Consider the following 12,155-nt stretch of genomic DNA (forward strand, 5'->3'; position numbering starts at 1 on the left):
AGAAAGTTAGTGTGAAACAAAGTTAGAGCTTTTAAAACATTGTAACAGATTTGGCATAGGGTTCACAGAAAGAGGATTTTAGAGGAAAGGACAGCATATGTATAAATGGCAGTGTGCATATGGGTATGGACTTCTCGGGAGTCACTTTGAGACTGTTTTTACAGTAGCCATGTATAAAATTTTGGTGGTGAGTTCTGAAGTTATATCTTGAAGGGTTGCTAAGATTTTTTTCCCCTAAATTAGATTGTAGGGAGGGTTCTAATGTGCACTAAGTAGGGTTACAGCTGAAAAAATAAAACCGTGGATCTCAAGGATTGTGCAAGGGGGTTAAGACACGGCTATTTGTTGTGTTTGAGTCAGGGTCTCGTGTATCCCAAACTGGCCTTAAATTTGCTACACAGTCAAGGCTTGCTTTGAAATACTTCTGCCTCTTGAATGCTGATATTATAGCCATGCAGTGCCACCGACTATGACAATTGCTTCTATTTTTTTTTCTCTGTAAACAAATCTATAACCGTATTGTGAGATTCCCAGAAAGCTGCAGGTTTATATCTGGGAAAGGGATTAAAGTCATATATGTTTAGTTAGGCATTACACATGATTTAATGCCATTTTAACATCATTTTCTCAAGGAATATTGTCTCTGTGTATGCAAAGTTCACAGCAATTTTAAATTGTGATGGAATTCTTGACTTTCACTTGGCCAGAAGTTCGAGGACACTCTGGAATGAGAAACCCCTTTCCTGTCTCGTGTCTCCTTCATTTTCTCTGTCTTTCTATACTGACTCACGTTTACTTAGATGGCATGATGTGCTACCCAAGGACTCCAGGTTCTCAATGAAGAAAAAAGGGCATCGCTGTGTGTATATAATAGGGTGTAGCAAACCGCGAAACTAGGGAAACCAGCTAGCTGCTGAGGGGGTCAAGGTAGGAGAAGCAGGTCCCATTTATCAGGTAGAGTCGGGCAGTGACCTGTCTGGCCTCATGCTGCGCTCCGCCCGGAGGGAAGCAGTTGTCAGTGGGCTGGGTGCTGCTAGACCTTGGGGGCGAGCGACCTCGAGGACCTCCAGATCCACAGGTCCTGGCTGCTAGCTCAGGAGTACGCAGCACCCTGAGAGCCCAGATTTCCAGGCAGGGGCCCAAGCGACTAGGTGGGTGTGAGCAGGGCCGGCGTGAGTGCCTCTAAGGCTGAACTGTTTGCATTCACGTGTGCGCAGCGGGGGCGGGAAAGCCCCGCCCTGGCGCGGGAGGGGGCAGCGGGATTAAAGGCCACCCCGGCTGTCGGGGGACCTGACTGTTGCCAGCTCCCGGATCGCGCTGAGCGCCGGGACAGAGAACGCAGGGACTCACCACGGTATGCGTGTTGGCTCCCAAAGCTGAGCAGCCGCAATGTGGCATCCGGCTCTGGAACCAGGCTGGAAGCCGCTGCTGGCGCTGGTGCTGGTGCTGGCGCTGACCAGCCTGCGAGGGGCGACAGCCTCTGAGGCGGAACCCAGCGCAGATGAGAGCTTCCAGGTGGTCACCTTCAAATGGCACCACGTCCAGGATCCATACATCATCGCGCTTTGGATCCTAGTGGCTAGTTTGGCCAAAATCGGTAAGCGGCCCTGGGTTTTTTGGATCACAGTATCCCATGACTGAGTCTTAGTCATGCCCGTAGAGTCTGTACCACCTGTCTTTGCCCTAGAATTTATTCCTTTCTGAGGAAGAGGCACATCCAGGGAGAGTTGGTGCCGGTGTTGGTTGGAGAAGCACACCCGAAGGCTTCATACTCTGGTCCTACAGGGCAGGTGTCGCCCACAGTCGCAGGCTCAGAACGACTGCTCTGCCCAAATCCTTCTCTAGTTAGCTGCCCTGCTGGGTACCTTGGGGCTTGGTATTGCACTGAGTGTAAGTGGCACCGGCATGAAGTCTCATTCCAGACAGTAAAAATAAATAAATAAATAAGCTTTGTTGTTGTTGTTCGAGACAGGGTTTCAATAAATAGCTTTTGGTGAAATCCACGAAAACTCATGACCCCTTGTCTGGAGAGGAGGATGGTGCTCCTCTCATAGCTGACTCAGTGAATCTGGGAAGTGGGACTGAAAAAGTACCTAGCAAGGAGAGAGGAAGGTCAGACCTCTTAAAAATTTTAGGAGGACCAAAGCTTCAGTATCTTTCTGGAGGTGGTGATATGTGGTCTCTGTGGAATTTACTAGACCCCTGTGTGAGGAGAGCAAGAACAGATGCAGAGATCCTAGCCTGCCAGTTTCCTTTGGGGTTCTGCAATAGAAGAGGCAGACAAAGCCCCTCCAAAGACCTGGGAGGAAGCATGCCTCTTTAGCAGGACAAAGGAGGGGTGAGCTGCAGAGAGAACATTTAGGGAGCTCAGACTCAGAGCACCTAGTTAGTGAAGGTGCTGTTTCTTCCTCCTCCTCCTCCTCTTCTCCATCTTCATCTTCTTCTTCCAGTACTTCTTGCCACCTCCTCTTCCTGTCTATTTAGCCTGTGGATCTAGCACTTGGTTGTCCTCACAGACACTGTCTGATTGAGTTTTTCAGTAAGGTCTGTGCTGTCTGCTGCTGTGACAAGACACTAATGACTTTTTCATACAGACTGTCCAGGAAAGGCCAGGGAGGTCCCCAGGAGGCCCTTTCAACAAGCTCACCTGCTTCTCCGTGGGCTGCAGCATCCCCAGTCTGTGTACTTTCTGTGTTATCTCTGTGCCCTGAAGTACAGATTTGGAGCTTAGTGTCTTAGCTCAGCAGCAGCCAGGTTTCTCTGCAATGCTTTGTACTAGGCTAGCACACTGACTAACGGGCAGCCTGGCCCCTAAGGGCTATAGTTCTACAGGTCTCTAGGGGACATGAACTTGCCCCCAAAGGACTGGCCATCATTAAGAGGATCACTAGTGGACAGGCAGCTCTGCAGAAGAACATCTTTGTCTTAAGTAGTCTAGTGGGCCCAGGTGTTCCCTGTTATTCAATTTTACCTCACTCCTGACTTCTAGAACTTACAGTTGGCCCTTCTTCTCAGGTCTCCAAGGCCTCCTGGTGGCTGAGTGGCTCTCACCAATCTTTCCAAGTACCCCCACCAATCCTGCTTTGTCCTCCAACATGCTTCCCTGCTTAAACCTGCAGGTGTTGGCCCTTGCTAGCCCACTCCCTGCCCTCTACTGCAAGTCACCGGCATGTTCAGTGAAGAATATGGCACTGAGTTTTTTTTTTCCACAGAGGTTCCTCAGATATAGCTGCACACCAGGTAGCAGACATCTCTGTACCTTTAAGACTCCACCGGTCCACAAGACCTTCTCCTCTAAGGGCTAAAGCCTCTGCCCCAAGTTCCATCCCTTTCTATCCCAACAATAGGCAGTTGCGGCAAATATTCCCCAGTACTAGCTCTTGGAGTGGATTTGCTCTAATAGGACCCTACCAGGCACCCATTGTCCACCCTTAAATTCTATTACAGAAGCACGAGGGAGAGAAGTTGAGGGAAACACTCTGCAGGTTCAGCTCTACTCTGCCTGGCTTTAAGAACCAACCTCTTGGTGGCAGTGACTCCCATGCCTAACTCTTGCCTTACAACCCTTCCCTCGGCTTGTGAACTCTGGATTTATCCAGATCCCTGCTGACTTTGACCTGTTCTTCAGAAACCTCCCAGATGCCTTCCCTGTCCAGCCAACCTCAGAAGCCCCATCACATCCACTTCACACATAGCTCTGTCCTCAACATAGGCACATGGCTGGCACATATGTGAACTTGGGTAGTATAGCTGACTCCTCCACAGCTCCCAGACAAGGGCATGGCTCTCACTGGTTAAGTCCCACGTATTTTAAAAAAATGTTTAGGTCTGTCCACACTGATTCACCCTCAAATTGTACAGAAACTGCTTTCCAGGAGAGGGTGGGAAGGTCTTATGCTGATAGGATTCATGTTTTCTTCTGATTATTTCTTACTCCTAGCCCAACCTTGTAAGGTTAGGAGGTCATAATTCTTCCAGCTGGGTTTGACCTAGCTCGGGAGTACGACATGGACCCTAGAACACAGGTCACGTGATTATTGTGGTTGGTGACTGAGGGAGGCAAGGTGCTTGTGTACAGCACAGGAGTGGAAGACTGAGAAGGGGCTAGGCATCAGGTATTTCATTTTTTAGGATAGTTTTATATTTATCTTATTTTTATTTGGGTTTGCTTGTGTCTGGGGTGGGGGGAGAGGAGTATTGTCTGTGGTAGAAGACCAGAGTCCACCCTAAGTGGTTGAGGTGCTCCTTTCTCTGTCCATGCACTTCCATTTGGGAATCCCCAACCTATGGCCACAATGTTTGGATTCAAGCCTGGGTAGGTGCTGTGCTACAAGAGCCCATGTCAGGGCACAGGCAGCAGTAGCTGTCAGACTCCATCCAGGGTGGACTCGGGCAGCTTCAGGGGCACACAGTAGGAAGTTGTCCTTCAGGAAGAAAGAAAAGAGAGGAGTAGGGCAGCTATGGAATAAAAGGGAGTAGGAGAAGGCAGGGTCAGGAGTCTGAAGGGATGCCAAGGGAGGTGGTGCAGAGGTTGAAGAGAGACTGAAGCAGGGGCTAGTGGGAGCTTGTGGAAAGGATGAGGAGAAACTGAGAAGAATCTGGGAAGAGACCAATGCAATGCTAGGGGAAGACAGAACCTCCTTACCTGCAGGCCTTAGAGGACTTTGGTCCTTGCTGAAGTTGTGTCAAGGGTGGGCCTCAGTCATGACTGGCTTCTCAGACCACTGTTTTGGTTACAAGACAGAATATAAGACCAAAGAGGCTGTGGGGAGAGCAATCAGAACTTCTTCTGGGCTTCAGACTTACTGGAAGGAAAAGACTATAGCAGGGCTATCAGCATACAGCTTTTGGTTTCTTGTTACTGTGCTAGGAGCAGAGTTGCCTCTGGCTAAAGCCAGAGAGGGAACTAGAGGTTGATGAAAAAGACGGGAAAGAATAGGAGGAGGTGATTGTAGGGGAGAAGAATGATATCCCCCAGGCCTTCCAGGCAGTAATAGTGATAAATCCCAGCTGAGTCCCATCAGTAAAGAAACAAGAGCCTCTCAGACCAGAACAGAATAGTGTGAGGGCCATGTCAGCAAGGCAGAGACAGTGGGAGACAGTCTAGGTGTAGACTATAGCACAGAACTCATGTGGCTGAGGGGTTTCTCTAAAATCTGCTGGGAGTCATTGAAGGTATAAAATCTTATTTTGGGGAACTGCCCCTGGACAGTTGCTTGAGCTGTAATACCATGCAGCATTTGAAACTGAAGCATGTGAGGAAAGAGGAAAGGTTAGGAAGTACGGTAGCATTGCAGGGATGGACCCCACAAAGGCTAGTCCTGTCTATGTGTACAGGTGACCCTGCTGCTTTCTAGAGAGAACATTAGGCCTTCTAGGACTCTTGTTCTGGGAAGCCTCACTGTGGGTCACAAGCATCCTGCCAGCCCTCAACAAACTGCTCATTGTAACAAGCCAGACTGCTACACCACCTCTGCGCCCTGGCAACCTAGTCATTTAGTTGGCTTCATGTTATGTCATGGCTCTATCCCTATAGTCTGTCGTTTGTTGAGACTTCCAATTAGGTTTCTTTGGGGTGTTTTAAAATTAGGGTTTCTATGGATGTGTATGCCCTAAGTCTCTCATAGGGTCCTCGGTGTATTTGCAATGAGCCTGCCAAGGTTAGGATGCACTCAGCTGTCCTTTCTCCACCCAGCCCCAGGGTTTGGAGCTTCCCTTAGAAAAAAGCTTTTAACCTTCTGTGTTGTAGGACATGGAGGTCCCTGGGATCACTGTGCCATGGCTACTAAGGCTCAGGAAACCATGTTTTAGGGTGCCACATCTCAGTGCTGAGGCTGAACAACACCCCTAAATATTCTCTCTCTCTCTCTCTCTCTCTCTCTCTCTCTCTCTCTCTCTCTCTCTCTCTCTCTCTGTGTGTGTGTGTGTGTCTCCTCTCGTCTCCCTTCTCTTTCTGCTCTTCTCTTCTCAGACCTCTAGCCAGGGATATGGTTTGCCAAGTACTGGTGAATTTAGAATGCTCCCCAGCTCTCCCTGGCCTGGCCCTGCCTTAAGGAGTCAATGGCTAGTACAGTCGAATGCCATCACTGGCATTGGACTAAGGGGAGGCCTGCCAGTGAGCGTTTCAAGGCTCTGAACTGAGTGCCAGCTGAGTTCTAGCTAAGTCTTTCTTCAACTCCAGCTGGAGCCCAGACTCTACCTCCTTCATCCCTAGCCTTATCCTCCACACCCTGCTACCTACTACCCCACTGCTTCCCAGCTTAGAAATCCCTAGGCTCCCTCAGCTCTTGAGAATACCTTCCTTAACTCCAAGCTCTTTTGATTCAAGTAAATGTGCAGTATGTTCTTATTGAGTCTCTGGTGGCTAACCTGTCTGCACTTAGCAAGGATTCTGCAGGTTTAGGAGTGAATACATGTAAGGTGGGGCATGAACAACTGGTTGGATACATGGATATGTTCATACAAAGATGAGTAAATGACATGCTGATGAACCTGGCTTTCCTACCTTAAACTCCCAGCACCCATTTGGTCCTGAGTCCAAGGAAGAGATTCCTAAGTCCTTAGTCACATTCTTCCCCAAACTTCCACCCAATTTCCTGCGCATGGCATCCCTGGTGACAACACGTTTTCAGGTGTGGCAGGCAAAGGTTGCTCCCATAAGCTTAGAGTAGTATGGTGTCACATCTGAGTGTCAATCTAACATCTGGACAGGTGAGGTCTGTCAGGCTTGTGTACATTGGCTTTTGCTTCTAGATAGTTGTTCCTCTTGTCCACGTCTTTCACTGAGTGCCATTTCTCTAAGAAGGATCTCCTCTCTGAAGGAGAGCCCTCAGACTGCTGGCTACAGGGGACAGAGTTCAGACTGAGGGGTTGGAGAGCTGCTATAAATGCAGAGGGAGTTGTCATCTTGGACGCAGTAAGGAAAACTTCAGAGTAAAGGGACTGGACAAGTTAAAGCCCTAGAGACCCAAGAAGTGGGGGGAGAGGGGGGGCAAACTCTGAGACCATCAGGACCAGGATCACTGGGGCTGCATTGTTGATTGGAGGAGGTGTGGTCAGGGACAGATGGAGGCGCTCATGGTTGGGTAAAGGGTGTGGACTTTGCCTGGGGCCCCCTGAAGAACACCCAGCTCCTCTCTTCCCTAGACAAGTATCCTGAAGGCTTTGTGTAGAGCTAGCAATCCAGCTCTGGGAGTGATCTCTAGATGAGAACAAAACCTGCATCATTTCCAGGTCAGATTTTCAAGCTGTCTCTGAATAGGGAAGTATCCAGTGAGGTGAAGTGGCCTGGTCCTCTCTCCCCTCCTGGGTAAGTTGGGAAATCTGCAGGATTTACCACCTGCTGAGTTGATGTGCCAAAGTCCAGTTAGTTTTGTATTCTCTGCTGGGAAAGAGTTTCTTGCAAGGCAAAATGGGAACGTTAAAAGGCCTGTTTTTAGGGATTTTTTTTTTTTTGAAGAAAATGAGAAGTGAAAAATCACTAGTCGCTGAAGGTTTTGTGTTAGATTTGGCACAGGCTTGTTCAAGGGACCCATAGCAGCTCTCCTGATGTTCTGGGACTGCTTTGTGTCCCTCAATCTGAGTCAATAGAGGTTAGCATCAGCTAGGCCTTTCCGCTAGCCCTCTCTGGGCCTCCTGAGCCTCGAACTTTGGGGGGCAGCTACCCAGGATACAGTAATACAGGGAAGTGAACACAATTTCTCCTTTGAAAATGAGGACCCTGGAACTTGGGGAGCTCCAGCTGCAGGGTGGAAGCAGTGTGGCTTATCTCAGTCTAGCAAGGAAGACTGGAAGAAGTGGGGAGGGAGGGTATAAGCCAGCTAGTGAGAGGTGGATCCACCGTAAGCCTCTTAGGAAGTGTGCCTGTGTGTGCAAACAGCACAGGCTCATTACTGATTATGCTGAGCATGTGGGTGCACACACGACCACCTGTGTGTATGTAAGTGTGGGTGATTTTGCACATGCATATTCACACTGCTCATGTTCTTACCCCACACCTAGACTCTGTCGAAGGAGTGTGTAAGCATACTTTGCCCAGGAAGTGCCATGTCTGGGGCCCATTTCTTCATCTCATCTAGGAGACCAGTGTTGCCCATCCAGGTCAGTCCATGGAGCTGACTCCAGCCTCTAAAATTAGAAATCCTGAGAGGACTTTGGGCTGGGTGTAGAGTTCCAGGACTTCAGGGAGGGACAAGTGAAGATGGATGCATATTCTCCAAGGAGGCACTGTGCATTCAAGGCTCTTGGAAACACACATGTCAGTGATGTGCCTCTCACCCTGGACTTGGACACTCCTGGTTCCTACCTGTAGATGTCACAGCATCTGATAAGCACTCATGGCAGCCTGGTTCCACTGTCTGTACAGGGATAAGCTCCTGTCTCCCCAATGCCCTAGGCATTTCACAGGGCATGAGCCAGCATCTGCATCTCTCTATGGAGGAGTAAGAAATGAGCTCAACAGATGAGGTACTTACAAGGTACCTGGTGTCTGAGAGGGTTACAGAACATAATGGTAGCCAATAAACAAAAATGTCAAGATAGTCACACAATAGCTAGAAACACCATTGCCAAGCTGGACACTGTATGCATGTATGCTAAGGAACGTTTGTGGAGGTCAGAGAACATCCTTGGAGTCAGTTCTTTCCTTCCACTATGTGGGTCCTGAGGATTGAACTTAGGCCATTAGGCTGGGCAGCAAACACCTTTACATGCTCACTACCTGATTTTTAAAAAGACTGATAACCCAAGTTCCATTCCTGGGACCCTCATGGTAGAAGGCAAGAACTGACTCCTGAAAATTATCTTCAGACCTCTACATGTCCTAAAACTCTCTCTTTCTCTCCCCCTTTCTCCCTCTCCCTTCTCTCTCTCTCACACACTCACTCACATATGAAATTAACAAATAAATGCAGCAAAAAGTACTTCATTCTTTATAAAATGTGTGTGTGTGTGCGTGTGTGTGTGTGCGTGTGTGTGTGTGCATGTGTGTGCGTGTGCGTGTGCATGTGTGTGCGTGCATGCATGGGTGTGGAAGTCAGAGAACAACTTTTAGGAGTTGGTTCTCCCCTTCCACTATTCGAGTCTCCAGAATAGAACTCAGATTCTCAGGCTTGGTAGCAGGCTTATTTGCTGAGCCATCTTGCCAGCCCAACTTTCAGTTTTTATTTCTGTTTCTTGAGATTTGAAGGTGAATGTAGGTATTCACAAAGAACAGATGAGCTTTGAGGGCAGTCTATTCCTGAGGACACAGTACCTCCCACACAACGTACTGTTGCTGGGTGCTGTCTTGAGTGCTCACTGTGAGGACAGACTAGCCCCAGGTGTGCTACCAAAGGAAGAGTCTGCGAACAAATGGGCAGCCTGCGAGAGCCACAAGGCTGTGTTTGGCTGTTTATAACCCAAACCCACAGTGTGGGATCCTGATCCCAACTATAGGAAAGTTAATATTTTTAGTTTAAATTGTGTGTGTGTGTGTTCATGTTTTTGTGTGTTCAGTGGCTGGGGTATGTGCCCATGCCACAGTGCATGTGAGGAGATGACATCACAACTTTCAGGACTCAGTTCCCTTCTTTTGTGTGTTCCAGGGATCAAACTCAAGTCATCAGGCTTAGGAACAAAGCGCCTTTACCAATGGAACCATTCTGTAGACTCCACTTGTTATATGTTTAAGAATTTACAGTCTTACTTTGGAGCATTCAGCCCTAAATGGGATGTCTTTATCATATCCTTACCCTCAGGGTTCAAGGATTTATGCAGACGAGGATGCAGAGGTGGTGGGTGACTCCAAGGAAACAGCATTTTCCAAACACAACAGGGTTGATGCACATTTATGCTTACTGAGACCGTGACAGGCTGCACAGATAAAATCTCAGCATGGAGAATGGGAAGTGAGCGCAAAGTCCCAACCTAACCAAGAAGCGGTTTGCAATTGATAGCTGATAGGAGAGGGAAAATTAGTTTTTTTCAGTGGAGTGATCCTGGTTATATCAACTCCACTCTAGGGCAGTCTCTTACCTTTTAATTCTCTTAAGAGTGCCTTTTGCAGGGCAAAAGTTCTTAATTTTAGCTGGAAACAGCACATGACAGTAATCCTAGCACTTGGGATCCCGAAGCAAGAAGATGATGAGTTTGAGGTCAGTCTGAGCTATGGGCAGTAAGAACCTGTCCCTTTAAAAATAAATGTTTTTAATTTTCAAATTTCTAGATAACTGTTTTATTTATCTCACCCTTTAAAGTTAACATAAATTTATAGTACAAAACAATGAGTTTTATTATGACAATTTCACACATATATTTTATGTACTTGGCTTACCCATCCCCAATTGCCCTCTCTTGTAACCCCCCTTTCCATTTCCACTACTGGTGGGAAGTCTTCTGCTTATCTTCTTGTTACAGGCCATAAAAATTCGAGAGTCTGTATGTATTTATTAGTTAGTTTTCACATCTCTGTGACAAAATGCCTCAAAATAAAAACATCTTGAAGAAAGGTGTATGGGTTCACAGTTTGAAGGTACGTTCTATCACGCTATGGAAGGGTGTGGGTTCACAGTTTGAAGGTACGTTCTACCATGGTGTGGAAGGCATAGCAATGCCAGTGTAAGGCAGCTGGTCACCCTGCATCCACAGAAGCAGAGAGAGAGACATGAACGCTGGTGCTCAGACCACTTTCTCCAGCCCTTGGAATGCTGTTGCCCAGATTTGGGGCCGGTCTTTCTTCTCTAGAAAGACCCTCACAGACATACCCAGAGATATGCCTCCTAGGAGAGTCTAAATCCCACTAAGTTGACAGTCAAGATTAACTATCGCACCACGTTAGAGAAAAGTGCCCTATTTGTCTTTTTGTGTCTTGCTTATTTTGTTTAATATGATGATCTCCATTTCTATCTATTTTCCTCCATATTGTTTAATTTTGTTTTTTATGGCTTTATGAAACTTCGTTTGTTTATGAACCACATTTTTATGACTGCCAAATTTACATTCTCACTTACAGTGCATTAGGGTTACTTTTCCATGACATCCTATGAAGTATTTGTTGCTTGTTTTTTTGATTACCATTCTGAACAGAGAAAGATGGAATCTCAATGTAGTTTTAATTGTGTTTAAGGGATAGTTAAGGATATTGAACTTTTTTATGTGTTAATATTTATTGGCCACTTGTTCTTCTTTTAAGAAGTTCTTTTGGTGTTTTTAAATATGTTATAGATATTAATTTTTGTCAGGTGAACAGTCACAGATTTTTCCCAAGTTTTTAATTAATTTAATTGTGTGCGGGGGGGGGTAGTAAGGGATTGGAACTCAAGGCTTCATGCATTATCAGCAAGTGCTTCTTTAAGGACTGACATCCCTAGCTTTCCAAAGTTTTAAATTTTAGTGAAGTACAACTTATCCATTTTGTGTTTTGTGTACCATGTTTTATTGAAAGAGTCATCACTAACCTGAGATATTCTAGACTCTCTCCCCTCCATGTTATTTTCTTCTAGAAATTGTAAAATTTTGTGTTTTACTCTCTCTGCTGAGTTTCTATGCTTCTCTGCCTACTCTCTCGGTCTTTGGCGGTGATCTGTCTGCTCTCTGGGGCAGTTCCTAAGCCTCACTGCAACAGTTCAGGCAATTGCGGTGTTAGCTTCACCTGTTTTCCTTCAGCACTGAGCACCTGTTCCTGGGCTTCTGCCTCTGCAAATGCACTGTAGACCAGGATGTCTGAATTCACAAAGTAACTTGCTGCAATGAAGCAGGAAGAACCAACATTTTGGCAAAATTCAGACTTATAATCCACAAACATGTAACATCCTAATTTATTGTCATCTGATTTAATCCATCAAAGTTTATGGCTTTTGTAATGTGTATCTTGACATTTCTGGCGAGGTTGATTTATGTCTCAGTTTTGTGCTGAGGTATATAGCAGAGTGTTTTAAATTTCAGATTTTGTCATGTTCTTTTGCTGGTATGTAGAGTATGGACTTTGTGTGTGAGTGTCGCATTCTGTTACCTTGCTACAGTCATGCATTGTGTGTGAGTGTCGCATTCTGTCACCTTGCTGCACTCTGTTACCTTGCTGCAGTCACACATTGTGTGTGAGTGTCGCATTCTGTCACCTTGCTGCAGTCACGCATTGTGTGTGAGTGTCACATTCTGTCACCTTGCTGCAGTCACGC

At 46.8% G+C, this 12,155-nt stretch overlaps 1 protein-coding gene across 1 annotated transcript in view; it reads left to right on the forward strand.

Annotated features, from left to right (window-relative positions):
• The first annotated feature begins 1,389 nt into the window (after nt 1–1,389).
• The window catches only part of Slc9a3 (solute carrier family 9 member A3), a 46,254-nt gene continuing 35,488 nt past the window's right edge, over nt 1,390–12,155 (forward strand). The window contains exon 1 of the mRNA XM_005356724.2: nt 1,390–1,597. Within this exon, the coding sequence (XP_005356781.1) occupies nt 1,390–1,597 (208 nt within the window). The remainder of the gene's footprint in view (nt 1,598–12,155) is intronic.

The sequence above is a fragment of the Microtus ochrogaster genome, chromosome 19 (genome assembly GCF_000317375.1).
Source record: "Microtus ochrogaster isolate Prairie Vole_2 chromosome 19, MicOch1.0, whole genome shotgun sequence".
NCBI lineage: Eukaryota > Metazoa > Chordata > Mammalia > Rodentia > Cricetidae > Microtus > Microtus ochrogaster.